The 19,175-nt window shown below is 36.3% G+C and overlaps 2 protein-coding genes across 2 annotated transcripts in view; both read right to left on the bottom strand.

The window, feature by feature from the left end:
• Nucleotides 1-654: 654 nt before the first annotated feature.
• The window catches only part of LOC136806329 (ribosome biogenesis protein NOP53-like), a 29,151-nt gene continuing 10,630 nt past the window's right edge, over nt 655-19,175 (bottom strand). Inside the window, exons 2-12 of the mRNA XM_067062884.1 lie at nt 13,170-13,234; nt 12,617-12,784; nt 12,259-12,314; nt 11,850-11,948; nt 10,403-10,507; nt 8,832-9,002; nt 8,382-8,437; nt 6,033-6,222; nt 2,274-2,350; nt 1,620-1,722; nt 655-891 (exon numbers count right to left, since the gene is read on the bottom strand). Coding sequence (XP_066918985.1) covers nt 1,626-1,722; nt 2,274-2,350; nt 6,033-6,222; nt 8,382-8,437; nt 8,832-9,002; nt 10,403-10,507; nt 11,850-11,948; nt 12,259-12,314; nt 12,617-12,784; nt 13,170-13,234 — 1,084 coding nt within the window. The 3' untranslated portion in view covers nt 655-891; nt 1,620-1,625. The remainder of the gene's footprint in view (nt 892-1,619; nt 1,723-2,273; nt 2,351-6,032; nt 6,223-8,381; nt 8,438-8,831; nt 9,003-10,402; nt 10,508-11,849; nt 11,949-12,258; nt 12,315-12,616; nt 12,785-13,169; nt 13,235-19,175) is intronic.
• Nucleotides 15,874-18,849, bottom strand: LOC136806328 (uncharacterized). Its single transcript, XM_067062883.1, has 2 exons — nt 17,766-18,849; nt 15,874-17,235 (listed from the first exon to the last, which is right to left on the bottom strand). The coding sequence occupies exons 1-2, from the start codon at nt 18,827-18,829 to the stop codon at nt 15,948-15,950; spliced, it is 2,352 nt and encodes a 783-aa protein (XP_066918984.1). The 5' UTR covers nt 18,830-18,849; the 3' UTR covers nt 15,874-15,947.

Genomic DNA, 19,175 nt, shown 5'->3' with positions numbered 1-19,175 from the left:
GTTTGAAAACATTCGAAACACAGTAAACATTTGAACCCATTTGTTTGTCAATATAATCCAAACATAATAGAATGAAGATTCCTCTTAGTAAGAGGAATTTCCATTTTTGAGACGGCCATAAAGTTCTTGGTTTGAAAAAAAAACTATTTGTATATTCTCTTTTTTTCATGGTTTATTTTCAGTCATTTTCTTCACCTCCTAAGCATCGTTATTGTACAACAATAATTCTCTTACAAATTCAAATTGAACCTAACCTAATCTAATACTATTATACGAGAATTTAAGATCAAGAATCCAGAATATATTGACAGAAAGGTCAAAAAATCTTTTAATTGAAATATTACAATTTCCTTTGCCCCCTCCCCTCAATAACTTCAATGTAGAAGTCAGCCAAAGCCACCAGTTTAACCATTGAAGTTTGAGGGGAAAGGGAGTTGAAATCATGGAAAATTCTTGATTTTCTGACAAATATTCTGGCCATGTCAACTTTATTCAGACATCTTAACAAAATTTCTTTTGCAGATATAGCCAAAAGCAAGCCTTCTGAATTCCATAAATCGTCTCTTTATGCTGAGAACTAATTGTAGTGCTAGTAGTAAGTTATCAGTTTTAAAGATAGAGCCTATATTAGGCCCAGGAAGGATCGCATCATCATTCTCCATATAAAACTCCATTGTATAAAATAGTTTAAAAAATATGACAGATAAAAAACTATTCCAGCACAAAAAGTATATAATCCACTCTGAATTTGTCGCTTACACAGTCAGCAGAATGGCATGATAGCCGCAAAGTGTTTAAGAAACGAAGCAAATAACCCACATCATACAAGTCCGCTTCGTCGAGATGGAGAGTCTCGCTTCCAGTAATAATTATCACATTGTCCAGAATATCCTAAAAAGATAAGAGATTTCTGATTTTAAATCCACCTTGTCTTAAACATGGCGAAATATTTCGGTTATTTTTGTCAAGACTTTTTGACAAAAGTAAAACATGGAATCTTGGAAATATTATTTATTTTTAGGTTTTCATACACGTTTTTTTATAAGAGCATCCAAAATTTTTGAGGCCTACGGATGTTCTTAACTTATTGAGCTCCCATTGAGCTTTAAGCCTAAAAATGTTCTTATTTTCACCATTTTTTGAGTATTTTTGTCCATTTTCTCAAGAAATTGAGTGTTCTAGGGTTTACAAAGCCTTAAAATGTTCTGAGCTTGCTCTTAACAATTTGGCCATCGAAGCCTTATGTTTTTAAATAGTTTGTTTCTAAAAAAAAAGTGTAATCATCATACTTATTATATTAGCTGATTCTGTCACGCAGGACGACTAAATTCAAAAATAGAGAGAGTAGGATAACAAACTAGCATTATCCCATATCAGTTTTCGCATTATCATAGACCATTTCACAGTCGAAATAATGGATCATGGGTAATTAGGACTAATTGCGCCTCCATAACGGCTTTCTGTTGGCTAGACGCAATGATCTTCACAATTTTTCAACACTTTGAACTTTGAATAGTAAGTCGTCTGATTACCCATTATGCTTTGCGACTGTGAAATGGCCTATATAACACCTATATCACTGTATAACACTTATTATAAACGACTCCAGTCTATATTACCTGATTTTAGGTTCCTTTCTTCCGTGTTGGGTTGAAATCGCGTATTGTGGGTGCCAGGTAAGAGCGCCTTGTTACTACTTTACGTTTGTAACGACGATGAGGTCTGTAGAGAAACAGTTCAAAGAAAATGAAGAATTTCTAGCTACCTCAAGTGGATTCATTTTCGTAAGGAGTATATTTCGCGAGTTTCTTTCTTCAAAATTTAATGCTCGCGAATTTTTTTTAAATCAGTATTTTGCTAAAGACCCTAGATTTTTGGCAAAACGTTAGGAAAATGAAAAATTAGTTGAAGGGGGCAATTCGCGAAAATAAGTCCCACGAAAATTCATCCACTCAAGGTAATTTGATTTTGTAGGTTACCCATGGTAACACTCAGTGTATACACCTCTACGGCAATGAATTATACATTCAAAGAACTATACAGTCAACGCTCTCTATTTCAAACTTTTCGTTCGAATATAATTCGAATCTTTCTGTATTTCGAACGAAAAGTTTGTTTCCTCAGCTGGAAGGTGGTTTAAATTACTCTCTTTGCCTCAAATCGTTCCCTAATTCGAGGAAGATTTTTGGTCCCTTAAAAATCGAATTGGAGAGAGTCAACTGTATTTGGTTCAACAAGAAATATAACTTTTTTAAGAATGGAAGCTTGCTTACACGACAGGTCTTCGAACTTCGATGATATTTCTTCGTTGTAAACTTCTGTATCGATCTTTGATAAGGTTACCTTCGGGCTAAAGGAAAGGAAAAGCTGCGAAGTGAATAAGAGCTTATTGTGTAGAAAAATAAAATAAACCTCTCTCTTCAATGAGAATATTGTAGTCATCCAATTTATAGTTAACATGTTTGTAACTGCAGAGCTGCAGTTTATATTTATTGTAATGTCTTTGTGTTCATTTGTGTTAATTAGGTATACTTTATTGTTTGCTAATAGCTTTGTACTTTGTAATTATCTTAGGAATAATAATGTCTCTTGTGTATTGTAATGTATTGTAAGTCCCTTGAGACAGTTCATTGTATGTTTCTTGTTAAATGTACAGTGAATTTCCGTGCTTGTAAAAGTATGTTAATATTGCTGTCAGTGTATGTTAGTGTACGTGGAAAGTGTTTTTAGTAAGTATATTTTATATCTTATTTCTCGATATTTCTCGACTTTCTTGTACTTTAACCTAGACCTTTGTATAGAGTTTGTTTAAACTTGTGTTCTATATTTGCTTTATAGCCGTTATTCGCAGAATACACGCGTATGAAAACCCAACCACTTGACTCCCTTACTGTTGCCTAATCTGAAGACTGGACGACAGTAACAGTAAAAACACTATCGATACACGACATGGTTATGTATGACAGAGATTTAATTTGCTGATGGTAATGTGACAAAACTGGAACACGGAAAGTTGATCATAGAAATTCGAAATGGCAGCTCAGAGTTTGAGAAACTACAACAAAGAACGCATTGGTATTCTTGAATCTATATTTGAGTCGACAAATTTTCTCAAAAATATCTACAATGGCAAAGATAAAAGCAATAATCTCAAGGTTCAAATGTATCAGTGGGAGCGTGAAAGATTGGTGCGCATCCTGAAGAGGTATATAGATTTGCTGGTGAGGTATCGTCCTTCACTTAAAATGTTATCAGACAGAGGATCTGAAGAAGTTAGCGTTTGTGAGGGCGTTATCCGTGGTGCACTTGATGTCATTGACGCTGCACCAAGCCAATTATGTAAGTTGAAGAATATCACTGCCACGTCGAATCGTATTTGCGTTGAGGTTGTTAATGAAGTGAAACCCGTAGTCGTAAACGTTGTCAATGAAATTACAGAAGTTGTCTTAAGTGCAGTTAAACGGACTTCATTAGCAGGTCCAAAATGTGTTGTTATCTTTGGTACAGAGAGTCAGAACATCTCACCACCTGTTGTTTTAAAGAAGCCAAGCATTCGAGCTCCTGTCTTAGTTAAAGTGGAAGTCAATCGAACTGAATCGAACTATTTACCGTGTCCCGAAGTCAATGCTTGTTTTGTTCCTGTAAAGGATACATTTTATCGAAAACCAGTTGTCCTCGCAAATATCTTTTGTAGTAATCATGATGAAAACTCATTTGAAAAGTCTAGTGTGAAGAAGATTGAAAGATTCGATGTTAAATTTATGTTTTATAAATTTTATTGTAAAATTTTTATGAGGTTCTTTTGGTTTTATTTTTCATTTTCAGATTTTTGTGACTTTAGTTTGAATGTTGTTTTTGTTGCTAGAGTTTGTTTGTTTTATGTTTGTTTTCGTTATGTGTGGTCAAGAATTAAAATTCTTGACGGTGCGGTGTGTAACTGCCGCAGAGCTGCAGTTTATATTTATTGTAATGTCTTTGTGTTCATTTGTGTTAATTAGGTTTATATACTTTATTGTTTGCTAATAGCTTTGTACTTTGTAATTATCTTAGGAATAATAATGTCTCTTGTGTATTGTAATGTATTGTAAGTCCCTTGAGACAGTTCATTGTATGTTTCTTGTTAAATGTACAGTGAATTTCCGTGCTTGTAAAAGTATGTTAATATTGCTGTCAGTGTATGTACGTGGAAAGTGTTTTTAGTAAGTATATTTTATATCTTATTTCTCGATATTTCTCGACTTTCTTGTACTTTAACCTAGACCTTTGTATATAGTTTGTTTAAACTTGTGTTCTATATTTGCTTTATAGCCGTTATTCGCAGAATACACGCGTATGAAAACCCAACCACTTGACTCCCTTACTGTTGCCTAATCTGAAGACTGGACGACAGTAACAATGTTCCATAAACAGTTCGGTTACAGAGGGCTAATGTTACTTCTGATAAATAGGACATCTTCATTTCGCCTTATTGATTCCTTATTTGTAACAATGAGGAAGAAGTTTTCGAAACTAAACACTTTTTAAATTAGTGCTCATAATCTTTTGCGGGCCTCATTTTGAGAAACAGTGCAGCCTCTCTCGGGAAATCCTTTTAAAATACTCTCTAGACCGTTATCTGAAAATGAAATTTTGAGGGATGTTCAGAGTTATGTAAAAGATTAACTGTACCATACCTTATCGGGGAAAACTTCGTCGGGGAAAATTTTCGTCGGGGAAAAATTCGTCACTTGCTGGTAGTTGGTAAACGCATTAAGGCCGGGGAAAATTTTTGTCGGGGAAAATATTCGTCACTTGTCCAAAATTTCGTCACTTTTCCCCGACGAAGTAAGGGGAAACATAAAAAACTTTTTATAGACCACCCGGTAATTCGAATCTCTCTACAATGATCTTTTTCGAGTGTGATTATTTGCGTGCCTTGCGTGCCCTCGTGGGTTACGTGGCTCGTGTCCTCGTGGGTTACGTGGGTCTCGTGCCTTCGATGGTATCTCGTTGTTCCAAAAAAAATTTACGTGGGTATCTCGTGGGTCCAGAAAAAAATTACGTGGGTATCTCGTGGGTCCAAAAAAAAATTACGGGAGTATCTCGTGGGTCCAAAAAATTGCGCCAAGACTCTGTGTATAGACTCGGTATAGACTCGCGCCGAACAAAAACCTTACGAGTTCTTTAAGTACTTTAGAGTTTGTAAGACTTCTCAAGAGAGACTTTTTTCCTACAAAAGTGTGTACAATCCTAACGTATATCTTTTATTACAAGAGATGTGAATTTCATTGGTAAGAAAATATTATTGATTGTATAATTGACTTTATGTAAAAATAGACAAGCCCACTCATTCAATTATTTTTGAGCTTTTTCTTTTTTAAGAGTCTACAGTAGACTCCCGTTTATGAAGAATTTACTTCGAATAACCGGGAGTTCGAATAACTGAAAAATTCGTTCTCTGGATCGAAGGAGAATATTGAACTTTTGAAGAAATTGCTCGAAGAGTGAGAGAAGCCAGGAGAATTGTCGAATAAAAAAACCTCTGGATCAAGATAATAAAAAACAAACAAATTTAGATCAAGCGCTATCGGTTATGTTCTTTAGGTTTTTTGTAAGCTTAAAAAAAGCTTCTTCACGTAAAATTCGTAAAAATCCAATGTCAAATTTTAAGGACTCGCATAATTTTTTTGGACCGACGAGATACCCACGTAATTTTTTTTCGGACCGACGAGATACCCACGTAACTTTTTTTTGGACCCTCGAGATACCCACGTAATTTTTTTTGGACCAACGAGATACCCACGTAATTTTTTTTTGGACCCACGAGATACCCACGTAATTTTTTTCTGGACCCACGAGATACCCACGTAATTTTTTTCTGGACCCACGAAGGCACGAGACCAACGTAACCCACGAGGGCACGAAGGCACGAGACCCACGTAACCCACGAGGGCACGAGCCACGCAACCCACGAGACCCACAAGGGCACGCAATGCAAGCAAATAATCACACTCATCTTTTTCAAGAAGAGCGCATTGAACCTACAAACATACCCTAAGCTCACGCAGAGAGCCGGTCAGATCTTCACTCAGCTGGTAAGTGGTTCCATCTTCTTGGAACTTGTATTTGCTCAATCGTTTGGTGCGTGTCTTTTCAATCTCTTCCTGTTGTTTGACTTTCTCTTGTATACGCAACGCGTGCTGTTCTTCCGCTTGTCGGATCTCTTTGTTCATCGTCCGCAGCCTGGGGATGAAAAACAAAATGTCTTGTTTCATGTGGACAAAAAATAAGTACGTGTATAGTAGGGGACCAAACCTTAGAATCCAATACATCAATTTTCTAGAGTGCATTACTTGAATTTCTTTTATAAAAGCCCTTTTTAAATAGTTGCTATGAATTTGATAAAATCACTTCACAGTTCAGCTGATTCATTCAAAAGCGCATTGCCTATAAGCCTATCAGCCCTTAGTAGCGATGTCGGCTTTTTAGGGGGCTGGTAATAAATTTACAGCGAAAATTTTTTCACGTTTTTAGACTCCCTCTAAAACAAACCAAGCTCATTCTAGCCAGAGTTTTTATACAGTATGAGATACATTTCATCTGTGGTTGGTAAAATATCTTTTTGTATTAGAACGGCTCAACTAAAGACGTTACTATATCATTCTAATTTCTTCACCAGGGTTGATAAGTTGGTACATATTGCCTGGAAACGAGCGCGACTGGATTCTAATACAACGTTTAGATGACGTAGTATGCAATCAACGCGCTCAAAAGCTCACTATGTCTGATATTCATCGCAAATGTAATTGAAACTGGGCAAATCGTCATGCGAATCTTCCTATAATAATCAAGATCTGCTAAGTAATGCAGATAGAGGCTTGGCTCCTTATTATGTTTACAGCACCTGACCCCAAGAATGTAGGTGAAATTTGAATCAGACCTGAGAGATGTAGATTTGCATTTAAAAAAATAATGTTTTAAACGAAATTTTGAGCTCCCAAAATCCTTTCCCAGGGGTTAGTTTCATTACTTTTGATAGATAGGCTATTTTTTTTGGTCCTCGAAGTTGACTCCCATTTTTGTTATAGCCCCCAGAATGTAGGTTTGGTTTTATGGCTTTAAATCTAGTAATAGTAAAATGTTGATATTTTTTCGATTGAATTAATTATAACAGGAAATCTTAGAAATATTTTATGCCAAAACAATATTCTAAAGAGCTTTTGTTATTCTGAAAATTGGATTTTTTCGCTTTTTAACCCCCAGAATGTAGGTGAAAAGATTCGGTTACTGAGAGCGAAATTTCTGTATTCATCGGAAATTTTTGTTCTCTAAGTGAAATTCATACTTTAGAAATATACTATGACAAAAAATTAACAAGATATTAATTTTATCGTGCTACAAATGATGAAAAGTAAAAGAAAGGACGAAAAGAAGAGACAAGAAATTTGTTTTTATTTTGTAGGTTGAAGATTCTGTGTTAAAGTATGTGAATAATGTAACAACACCCCTGCCTCACAGCCCCGGTGGAACTTTTCCCACATCGGGTCAAAAAATTTCTACTAAATTCCCAATGGGGATAGAAATTCTATTGTTCCAAACTTAGGCAAATTTTCTGATTGGGCTGGGGTCCCAGCGGGTCTGGGACACGTTGTAAAAGCTTAAAATGCCAACATTAATCATCTGTCAGATAATACCTTCATGTTATGAAAGTACAACAAAAAAGTTTTATATAATTTGACAGACTTTTTATGTCGGGTTATGAAGGCTCCCAAATTGTAGGTCAACTAACCCCAAAAGGTAGGTCAAACATTTTCGTTAAAATATCTAACTTAGAACAATAAATATTGAAATGGACTATTTTCCACATTTCCTTAGTTCATTAGGAATAAGAAAATACCCTATCATCATAACTTAATTCCAATAGATTTCGATTTAGAGGGGATTTATTTTAAAAAATGTCTCAATTCGAGTAGTATCCAATCAACTTCGATTCAGATTTTCGCCTGAAAAAATCAATTCAAGTTAAAATTTTATGTCTAGAAATAATCAGTAATATGTAACAGTAAGCTCTGAAACAACTTTTTATGAAGTTGCACTATCGTTAGGGCTACCATGCTAAAAATTGAGAAACCTACATTCTCGGGGTTTACTACATTCTCGGGGTCAGGTGCTGTATCAAACTCTAATAGGCCTTATCCCAGTCGCAAAGCGTAAATGGTAATCAGGACCACAGAACGCTAATGACGACTTACTATTGGTCCAAAGTTTTGAAAGATTGTGAAGATTTTTGCGTCTAGCCAACAGAAACCCGTTATTGAGACGCAACAGTCCTGATTACCCATGATCCATTTCGAGTGTGAAATGGCCTATAAGAATTCAACAATAGGAAAAAACGATCATACCTAAAAACATCATGTAGCCTCTGGTTTAATTGTTTTGCTTCAAATCTTTCTTTTTCCTATAAAAGAGTTAACATAACATGTACCTTAGCAATTTGTGATATTTATGACGTAATCTTTTATACAGAAACACCCGAATAACACCGGCCGCGTTTGTCATCCCTTTTTAATTTGAAAATTGGTGGTAGACGTTTTTGCGATATCCCGCACTCGACAGTACATCTCCGTACTCAAGTATAAACTTAAGCACTGTCAAGCATATCTATAGCCACATCAATTTCCCGTTGCCAACAAATCAACAAATACCTGTATGTATGCACCTTAGTTCACCTCAAATTGAACTTTCCAAATCTCTTCACTTGCCGCGTTTCACTTAGCGAGCACCTCACCAAAAACCGTTTCTTGGTTTCTTGGCGTAGAAGAAAAGCAATTCCATTCTACTCAAGTGCATACCTGAGTTCTTCTCAATTTGGTTCGACGTCTTTGTTGTCCAGTTTTTCGTTCTTTCTTTCGTTTGGTATTCAAACCATTCGTTTCATCCTCTTCTTCGTCACTTGAGTCATCATCGCTTCCTCCTTTCTTCTTGTTCAGCCCTTCAGACATCTCTTTTAGCCAAATGTCACCCTAAGGTTAAAAGGAAAACAGCTTGGAAAATATCTTATCGGTAAAAAATTGTCGGTGAAAAGTAATCGTCTACAAACAAAATTCGTCGGCTTGTAAGGTTTGTTGATAAAACATTTTGTCACCAACAGATTTTCAAATCACTTTTTTCAGACGTATTTTTACCAATAAGGTATCTTTTAAAAGATACCAATACTCAAAAGTTGTCTTTAAAATAGAAATATTTAAAATTTAATGTTTTGTATCTGCGCGACATTGAATCTCCCATGCAGTTTCCATACAAATGCTAGTTTGAAAGAAATATTTATCACCAGTGTTCTAAAAAAGTGTTCAACGCTAAAACAAAGAAAGCGTTAGATTCAACCCGTCGTCCGAAATGCGGCTAAGATCTTAAAGCACTTTTCCCTTGCCTGCACAAGGCTATATCTCGTTGATAATTGAATCATTAGGTCAAGAAATTGCTAATTAGAATGATGTACCGGGTGCGCCACAAAAAAGTTTCTCTCTTTAAAAGTGATTTTCTCGAAATCTAAAAATTTTAAAAGACCCATTCCTATTTCATTGGAAAGAAGGAAGATAGACTTAAATTTTGATGGGTCATTTATTGAATTTGATTCATTAGATTAAAAGTTATGCTCAATTGAGTAAAAAAGTTACTTTCGGAAAGTGCTCAAAGACGTTTAAAAAATCGACCTATCAAATTATTCAGAAGCATAATTACATGATATATCAGTATTTTCGTTTCCGTCATTAAAAATGATAATTAGCTGTCTAAATGACTTTTTCTTATTTAAAGGAGGGTTGAATTCCAATGAAAGGAAGAAAATTCGTCGACGAAAAAGGCCAAAAAATCTGGTAGAATTCATAAAAATACATCAAATATGGGTTTCGAGGTAGATCCAGCCTTACATAGACTTAATGCAGTCTAGAACCAAAAATCTGAGGAAAATTTCGGTAAGACTAAATTAAATTAATTTTGACGAGGATTTAAAACCCTTTCGACCCTTCAGTTTCAAAATTTATGTGTTTAGTTAATGAAAAATGCTCTTAATCATGTAAAGGCTATTGCGATTGCCAAATTTAAAGTAAAAATTTGATAGGTCGATTTTTAACGTTTTCGAGCCCTTTCTGAAAGTAATATTTTTATTCAATCGAGCATGACTTTTGATCTCATTTATCGAATTTAATAAATGACCCATCAAAATTTAAGTCTATCTTTCTTCTTTCCAATGAAATAGGAATGGTTCTTTTAAAATTTTCAGATTTCGAGAAAATTAGTTTCAAAGAGAGAAACTTTTTTGTGGCGCACCCGGAATGTTACCAAGGGGGCTACCAAGGACTGTCGAGGCAACAAAAAGTTGGCCTAAAATTAATTCTTAAAAAAGTGTTTTCCAGTATTTTACCTGTTTTTTCAGCTGTTGTACTGACACCATTTTGACTTGCATGTTAAGTTTGACAGCTGCTTTCAATTTCTCTTCTTCTTCGGTGTGTGCCTTACCCAAAAGATCCTGCAGAAAAAAAGTGATACTTTTATGGACCTACCTGGTTAATCAAGTTAAACTCGCTTAAGTGAAAATGCTCAAGATATTTCAATAATTTTGCCTGAGGCATCAAAGTTCACATACTTACAGCCTGGCATGAAAAACTTTTTTTCCATCTTACAGTGAAAGTACAGGTGAGATGAACAGAGGGGTCACAAAACAATGCATTTCAGGGTATTTAAATGTCAATAACTTTGTTTATTTGATTTATTCTTAACTTCTTGAGGGAGAAATGCATGGCTCGAAATTTCAATGATTTCAGGGTTGTACAAAATTTCTGATCCTAAGCTAAAGCTTGAAAAATTCTGATTTTTGGGCTGGACAAGCAGCAATTTAAGCTGGATAATGTCCGTTATATTAAAGTTTTTATTTTCAAATAAATATTCCCGTTTCATATCAAACATATGTTTTATATAGTGTCTGTCTATTGTTATATTATGCTGATATAAGCAAAAAAATGTTTTTCATTCCCTCTTTCTGACCAATCTTGTTCCACATTCGTGTCAATTCTAATAATTAAAATTGATGAGTCAGTAAACAGGATCACTCTTATTTAAAAACAAAACCTTTCAGCCCTGAAAATGGGTAGTCTTTGCTAATTTCCTCGAAAAGTTTCAACAAAAAAATGCAAGCAGATTTATTTGATTTATTGAATGAAAATAGTCGAACGTGCGCAACGCCAAATTCAGTGGCTTCAAATTATTCATAGGCCCAATTGTAGACCAGATATTCACCCAAGGAACAAGTGTGCAAAAGTTCAGCCAAATCAAACAATTTTTGAAGTCTCCAGGCTGCCCCAAAGTTTTAGCCTCGTTTTCCCAGGCCCCAAAAATCAATATTTTCAAAAAATGAAAAAAACACCCCCAGATATTCACCCAAGGAACAAGTGTGCCAAATTTCAGCCAAATCGGACCGTTTTTAAAGTCTCCAAGCTGCCAGCCTCGTTTTGTTGAAAAACTCGTCCCCAGCCCCCAAAAATCAAAATTTTCAAAAAATGAAAAAAACACCCCCAGATATTCACCCAAGGAACAAGTGTGCCAAATTTCAGCCAAATCGGACCGTTTTTAAAGTCTCCAAGCTGCCAGCCTCGTTTTGGTGAAAAACTCGTCCCCAGCCCCCAAAAATCAAAATTTTCAAAAAATGAAAAAAACACCCCCAGATATTCACCCAAGGAACAAGTGTGCCAAATTTCAGCCAAGTCCAACCATTTTTAAAGTCTCCAGGCTGCCCTAAAGTTTTTGTGACAGACAGACAGACAGACAGACAGACACATTGTCAGATTGTAGCTCAACTGAAGTTGAGAACTAACCTGATGTGAGTCAAAATCAGGATTATACGACGAGCCAGGAAGAGGTTGTAAGACAGCACCAACTCCTTCCAATTTCCCTCTTCCAACTGTATTTGGTTTCTGAAGAAGAGAAAAATATAGCATTGTATCAAACAAAATGTTGACATGAGTCCAAGTTTTCAGTTGACAATGCTAGTTAGTCAGTGCTTACTTGTGTTATATTTCAAAGTAACTGTTACGTGAATCTAAAACTCTAAAATTCTCTGTCGTAGTAACATTCGATAGTAAAAAACAGTTCTGAACTGGAATTATGCTTAGTTTATTATATATAAAGAAAAACAACGCCCAACAGCGCTGTAAAATCTTCTCTATTTAATGAGCAATTTGGGCATTGAAGTACAACTGAATAAAATAATGGTAAAAGTCTTACCACTTTTGCTTTCTTTACAGTCGAATCCAGATAAGCGTCTTTCACTGTCAACACCTCTGAATAATTCAGAAAATATATATATTTTATACAAAATAAAAATTTCATATAGTTGGTACCTTCATTTGCAACCAATTCTCCAGAGCTTCCCTCCCGCAATGAAATAAAATCATATATATTTCTATTCTTTGCCAAGAGAATGAGGGCCATACTTCTTACGGCAAGGTCAATAAAAACTTGTAATTGAAACGGTATTACAAATTTTCTTTTTTACCTTGACCCTTGAATTGAAGTATGGCCTTCTTACGGCAAGGTCAATAAAAACTTGTAATTGAAACGATATTACTAATTATTTTTTTACCTTGACCCCAGACATTGACTGCCTTTTTACTTTTCTCAGCTTTCTTCCGTTTCAATTCTTTTTCTTTCTCCCGGTATAATTGTTCCATGAACTGTTGTTTCTTTGGTACATATACTTCCTCGTCATGTTCTTCATCTTCAGAAGTGTGCTTGGACTTTTTTGGGGGAGCTGTCAAAAAAAAAATCTGCATTAATCAAAGCATTTGGTCAGGGAAATAGATTATTATTTTCACCAACAAATAGATTGCACTAAAGTTTCAATAGAATAATTGCAAAGGCCTCTCAGAAAAAAATAACTCATAAAAATCTATCACTCATTGCAATCAGTTGGCATCTGACCTTGATCAAGTCAAGCTTAATGCAAGTACAGTGATTTTTCATACTTTGTCAAATTTCATTATATTTATTTGTTCTCAACTTGAATCCACGCATATCAATATCAATTATGTTATGAAGCTACAAACCGTTACTTGGTCAACCAGACTCTTTATACTCATTCTGACTACAATGACCCCAGTATTCTGACTACAAGAGCTCTGTATAAACCAACTTACCGAGGTTTTTAACTTCTTTTTCCACAAAGAACAAGTCCTTGCTTTCAATATCAGCTGCTGAGCCTCTAGAAAAAGTGAACAATTTTAAGGGTTTGTGTACTTTACGATGCACGATCCAACGATTCGCGATTCGCGATGCGCATAAATTATGCTAATTACAGTAATTATGCGGATTTTAATAATCCAAACAGCGCAATGTGGCGGGGGCAAATTTCAATTTCTGAACCTGGGAATAGTTAGTTACTAGGGAATAGTGTGAAGCAAAATCCGTATAGAAGACAGAACTTTACCTAAAATTACTCAAATTTTGAACGCACCAAAGATACAAAGACCCCGAATTTTCCGGTTATTTTAGCTTTGGCACGGTTGCAAAGTTGAGCAAAACAAGCCATACACTATAGTATTTTCAAGACCAATTCTTGGAAAAAGGGACTTAACGCTGAAATACTTAAAAAGGAAACAGAAACTCTCAAAAGGCCATTAGTTCGGTGGCTTTTGATTATGTCTTTATTACAAACACCCCATCTCAATTCGTCGCATCAAAATAAGAAAGCCTTAAGTCCATTTTTTCAAAAATTGAGTTATGACCATACCGATGCTTTACACCCCATTTTTTATCGAATTTTTGGCTTAAATCCATCAAAAACCAACCTAAAGTGGCCTAATTTTAAGTTTTTTGAAAAATAAGAATTTTTATTTTTGAAATTTTCTCAAGTTAAGAAAGTCTTAAGTCCATTGTCATTTTAGTTGGACTTTAGGACCTTTTAGATTAAGGTTTTAGTTAAAGAGTTCAAAAAAGTTAAGAAAGTTTAAAGCAAGAAAGTCTTAAGTCCATTTTGGAGTTAAGACACTTTTTCACTGGAAATTTTTCAAATTTTCAGTTTTAATCAAGGAAATTTACATAGAAAAAAAAGGTTTAAGTCCATTCTCGAAAAACATGCTATGAAGAAGCATTCATATCTCCGCAATGGTATAAGTGACAATGTTGATACTTTAGAACTTGAAAGATCTTTCTTCATTTATATTCATATCAAAAAAGCAGCTAGCTAGCCCAACATGGTCAAAAATGGCAGCCATTTCAAACCTTTAAACTTGATTTTCTCAAAACTACAAAAATGGACTTAAGGCTTTCTTATTTTGATGCGACGAATTGTTTTCGATGGTTGAAAGAAAAGAATTTCACTTGAAAGTCATCAACGATTATCTAAGTAAGAGTGAGTTAGATGTTCTTCCAACCCGTCGCAAAGAAAGATGAGTACTCTTTTGTGCTTAATTGTAGGGGGTGGAATAAGCGGGGAGGTGGGTATTCCGGGAAAAATCCATAAAATGGGGGGGGGTCGTTATAAAATGATATTGGGGTGATTTTCCCAAAAACCCCTAGGAAAATGTAGGTTTTGGCACTTTTTCAGACTTTTTTGGGAAAAATTCATAAAGTAGGGGGGTTATTATAAAGTGAAATTGGGGTGATTTTTTTCCCAAAAAATGCAAAGTGACCCCCCCCTACAATTAAGCACAAAAGTGTAGAGGAAAATTTACGAGATTGGTTGCTCCGTGGTGAGTAAGGGGATTGCTAGGCGCAAGATAACCCGATAACTAGATTTCAGCAGATCTAAGGAAAGGCGCCACTAAAGGGAAACGAAAAAGACAATTTTCTACAATGTTCTAAAATATGTATAAGTTTTCGTTTTTAAAAATGACTCTGCTTTAAAAATTCCTACTTTAAAAAAACTGCTAATAAAAGTATGAAAAATAAAAAACATCTCAAACACTAACCAAACTCTTTTAAAGCCTTGACGTTTTTAAGCAATTTTCAATGACAAATTTGCTGGCGAAATTAAAAATTTACGGTTAGATAACTCCATTTGAAACTATTGCAGATTAAAAGATAAGACAAGAACGTGAATTTTGTTCAAACTATAAAGAATGTAGCTTAAATTACACGATTGCCGTAAACACATTTAGCAGCAAGACTAAAAAAATACTAATTTAACGAACTGTCGATAGGACGACAGAAATGACTCAGTCCGTTCGATTTCTTTTAGATACCGTATTTCCTCTATCTAGCGCCGCCCTCTGATGAGCGCCGCCCTCTAAAGAGCGCCGCACCGAAAACCTCAAAAATTTTAAGACCACCGCCCTCTAATGAGCGCCGCCCTCCAATAAGCGCCGCACTTCCTAATGCGGCGCTGATTAGAAAATGACTGGGAAATGAAGAAATTCTAAGACATAACTCTAATATCCGACTTAAAAGATAACTAGTTTTACAAATTAGTCTCGTTAACACCTTGATGGTAAAATATAGAATGAAAAATGACCCATCTCAGAATGCAAAATCCACGATGTCAATCAAATTTGTGGAATTACGGTGCAGTCGATTCTCAAAGCGTGTAAACAAATGATTGTCGTTTATCCAAACCATAGTAAATCAAATATTAAAATGTGATTTATTAAACAAACGCTGTAATTTGACAAATATTGTTAGCGATTATCCAAAGGAGGATGAACGAACTTATACAGTTGACGCTCTCTAATTCGACGCTCTCTAATTCGACGTTCTACTATTCGGTGCGCTCCCTTATTCGATAAAATTGAAAGTCACAGTCAACAAGAAACTCTCATGTACGACGCTCTATTATTCGGGAGTTTCCCCTCATTCGATGAGAATCCAATTCCCCTTGAAGATCGAATTAGAGTGCGTCAACTATATATGAAGAAAATAACATGAAACAAAGTCAATACGAACATGAATGAATGAATGAACAACGAACTGAGCAAGACCTAAACATCCACTCCAAAGTTTTTTTTAATAAGGTTCTTATGCTCTGTTAAAAGTTGGATGGTGGTGGAATCCAACTGTTCGAATGAGAAGTCCTTGTTTGCTCCGCTATTTCCCTTTCTTATGCAAACAGGGCTCAGGTGGTAATATCTTGCGCTCGCCTTGTTTGATTTTCTCAGGAGCCCGGTGTTCTTATCTCGCCAAGTTGCTATCTCCATGTGAGTAATAGCAATGTCATCAGGAGGGGGGAAAACTTCTTTGGAACTCGGTCGAGCGATCGGAACTGGGCAGCCACCGCAACTACGGACTTTAGGATGGTCCTTTAAGTACACCAAACGATACGGCTTATGATCGGATGTAGTTTGCTTTACAACTTCCCCAACTGGTGTAGATGATTCGACTTTTCGGATATACCTTTTTCGGGTTGTCCCTGACTTTTTACCCGCACCAGAGCTGACATTAAATTTACTTATGTTGGTCAAATTTGCAGATGTGTTACTAGCTCTAAGAAAAGCCATAAACCGATCTAATTGGCCTGATACCTTTGCGACTGCGTATGTATGGGAACAAACACCGCTTCCGTTGAATCCCACACAACCGGCGCGTAGGTCCCGGTCGTCACATGTGAATGATCCATCTTTTTTTTGTTTGACATAATGGGGGCGCGAACTATCGGTGTTTATTACGTGATATGTTCCGCTTTCCGCAAACGGTACGACACCACCAGCTGCAATGATTCGTTCTGCTTTTGCGATTATGTTTTTCGAATAGGTGCAATCGATTCCAGGGATACCTTCGTCGGGTGTTTCATCTTGATCAGAAACGGTAGATTCATAGAAAGCTTTTTCAACTGTGATTCTCTCATCATCAGGAAGATTGTAATAGGAGTCTCCTATCTGGAATTTAGGAAACAGTTCGGATATTTTGAAATCTCCTTCTCCGTGAAACGCTGACCTGTTTTCTTCCAATTGGGTGTCATATACTTCCTGCATGAGGTTGAGAAATTTTGGAAGCTCGTGTGCTTGATACTTTGTTTTCCGGCGAATTTTAGCGTTAAGGGATTCACTCTGGTTTGTGGAGAAATCTTCAGAGATGCCATTGCGTTGTCGGATGTTAGTCAACATGTGCGACCTCATATAAGGCACAACATTTTTGGTGAACCACTCGTGAAACTTGGGTGATTGATTTTTTGGAACATGAGGCAACTCAATATCGTCCCATTTATTCTTGATGGATTCAACATAGATGTCAAACATGTTGGCGTCTGGTGCATGTGCCAAACCCTCAATCCTGGGAAGTAAAAAGGAAAAAAAACGTCGATTAGGAATTAAAAAAATACTATAGAATACCAAAACTAAGTACTATTACTTTCAAAATGTTTGCTGGCATAAAAGAAGCGCTGGTGGCTCCATCAACAGGGAGGCAAAATGAGAAAATTGGTAATTTGGCGCCTTGTTACTTCAAAGATTTAGTGTCAAAAGGACGCGAGCGAAGCGAGCGCGAAAATGTTAGACAATTCTTCCTCTTAAGCTAAAATCTGCGAGGTAAAAAAGGGAAATGAGCGGCAAAATTAGTGTTTTTAGGCGCCTTTTGGCACGCTTTCCTCTTTGGCACCCTCTAAAAACTGCCGCTGGGGGCTGGGGGTGCCACATGCATAATTTGGCAGTCAAAAGGCACAAAACCGTGAACATGTTATCTCCTATATTGTTCCATCCGCGATAATAAGTCCTCGTGAAATTTCAAGTCAGAGCAGCTCAACCGCAAATTTTATACAGATAGCGATTTTCTCTAAATCCGAAATAAAATCAAACTTTACTTACTTGTGGGTTCCTTCTACTTTGCCAAAAATGTCGTGGATGATGGTCTGTTTGGATGTCATCGGAAGTGCAAGTTCTTTAAGCTTTTCTTCAACGTTTCTCTTGGAGTGGATAAAACACCTTAGCTGGTCAGAGAACGGGAACGTTTTCGAGAATGCTGATTGAAGTGTTGCTTCTCCGTCCGTTCCAAAACATTTCAACTCGCTTAATTCAGGGTGAATTCCGACGAGGCTCGATGAGAAGTAATGATATGAAGAAAACATCTTCCGGTAGTGTATAAGTGCTGGACCCATATCAATCTTCGGTTTGTTTGTAGACTTCCTCAACACTGCTAGATTTTGGTATGTTATCGGAGTGAAAAAAAAATCACCAAAATTGAATGTCGGATCGACTGTTAACACTGAATTTAACCCTTGAGGCATTTTACAACAATATCTGTCTAAATCCTGAAATGCTGCTTCAGATCCGATAATACACATTGGTTCAGGGGCCCCTTCGACACGGCGGATAAAGTATCTACTAGATTTCATTGTTTTCTTGCACTCTTCCATCATCATAGCAAGAGTGTCCTTTTTAGATGTTTCTCCTTTGTTTGCTCTGTTTAGATTGCGGACCTGACAATTGTTCCTTGGTAAGGAGCCAGATGATGTGGCTTTTAGTGTGCCGCCCAGTTCTTTATTTACCTTCCTCATCGTCTCTGAAGGCTTGTTCGACTTTCCGGTCGTCTTCACCATATTTCTTACACTGCTTTGTGTCTGTTTGTAAGAGCCTGCTTTCTTGGCGTTTCCGTGAGACGCCACGGTAAAGCTCCTTTCTTCCCCGTCAAAATTGTATTGCAAAAGGCAGTATTGAAAGTAATTTTCGCCACCATCCTTTCGCAATCTTATGATTTTCCGATGAAAGGTTTTGCAGGAGTTCGAAGTGCCGTTATATTTGGAGATAATGTAAGAGTCGCCATTAAATGTAACAGATGTTGGTCGACTGTAACCATTCATGTACGAGCCATTGTCGTCTGCGCTAATATCGGACTGCATTTTGAGGGCATTCAAATTGACGATAAAGCTCATGTTTCGTTGACATTTTGTTGGAACCTATAAATAAAACAATTAGACAGTATTTAATACATAGAGAATTATCTTTTAGAAAACCTAGTCATCTGTCTTTCTGCAAAAAATGAGAAGCTAGCGAATAGATGCCCAATACTGAATTGGATTGGGCTGACTTGCTTAAAATTTTCTTGATATAGGTGAAGGGTTCGAAACCCCTATAAAAAAATTATAATCCCCCTTAGCTACAAAATTTGCAAAGGTTTTAGTAACCCCTGAAGAAAACTCATGCGACCACGGTGAAAATTTTATCCAGTTTAGACACTCTCAGGTGCCTAATAAACGGCCCCCGTTTGTTAATTTTTCG

This window comes from Clytia hemisphaerica, unplaced genomic scaffold, assembly GCF_902728285.1.
Source record: "Clytia hemisphaerica strain Z4C2 unplaced genomic scaffold, Clytia hemisphaerica genome assembly, whole genome shotgun sequence".
Classification (NCBI taxonomy): Eukaryota; Metazoa; Cnidaria; class Hydrozoa; order Leptothecata; family Clytiidae; genus Clytia; species Clytia hemisphaerica.
This window is presented reverse-complemented; position numbering and strand designations above follow the sequence as displayed.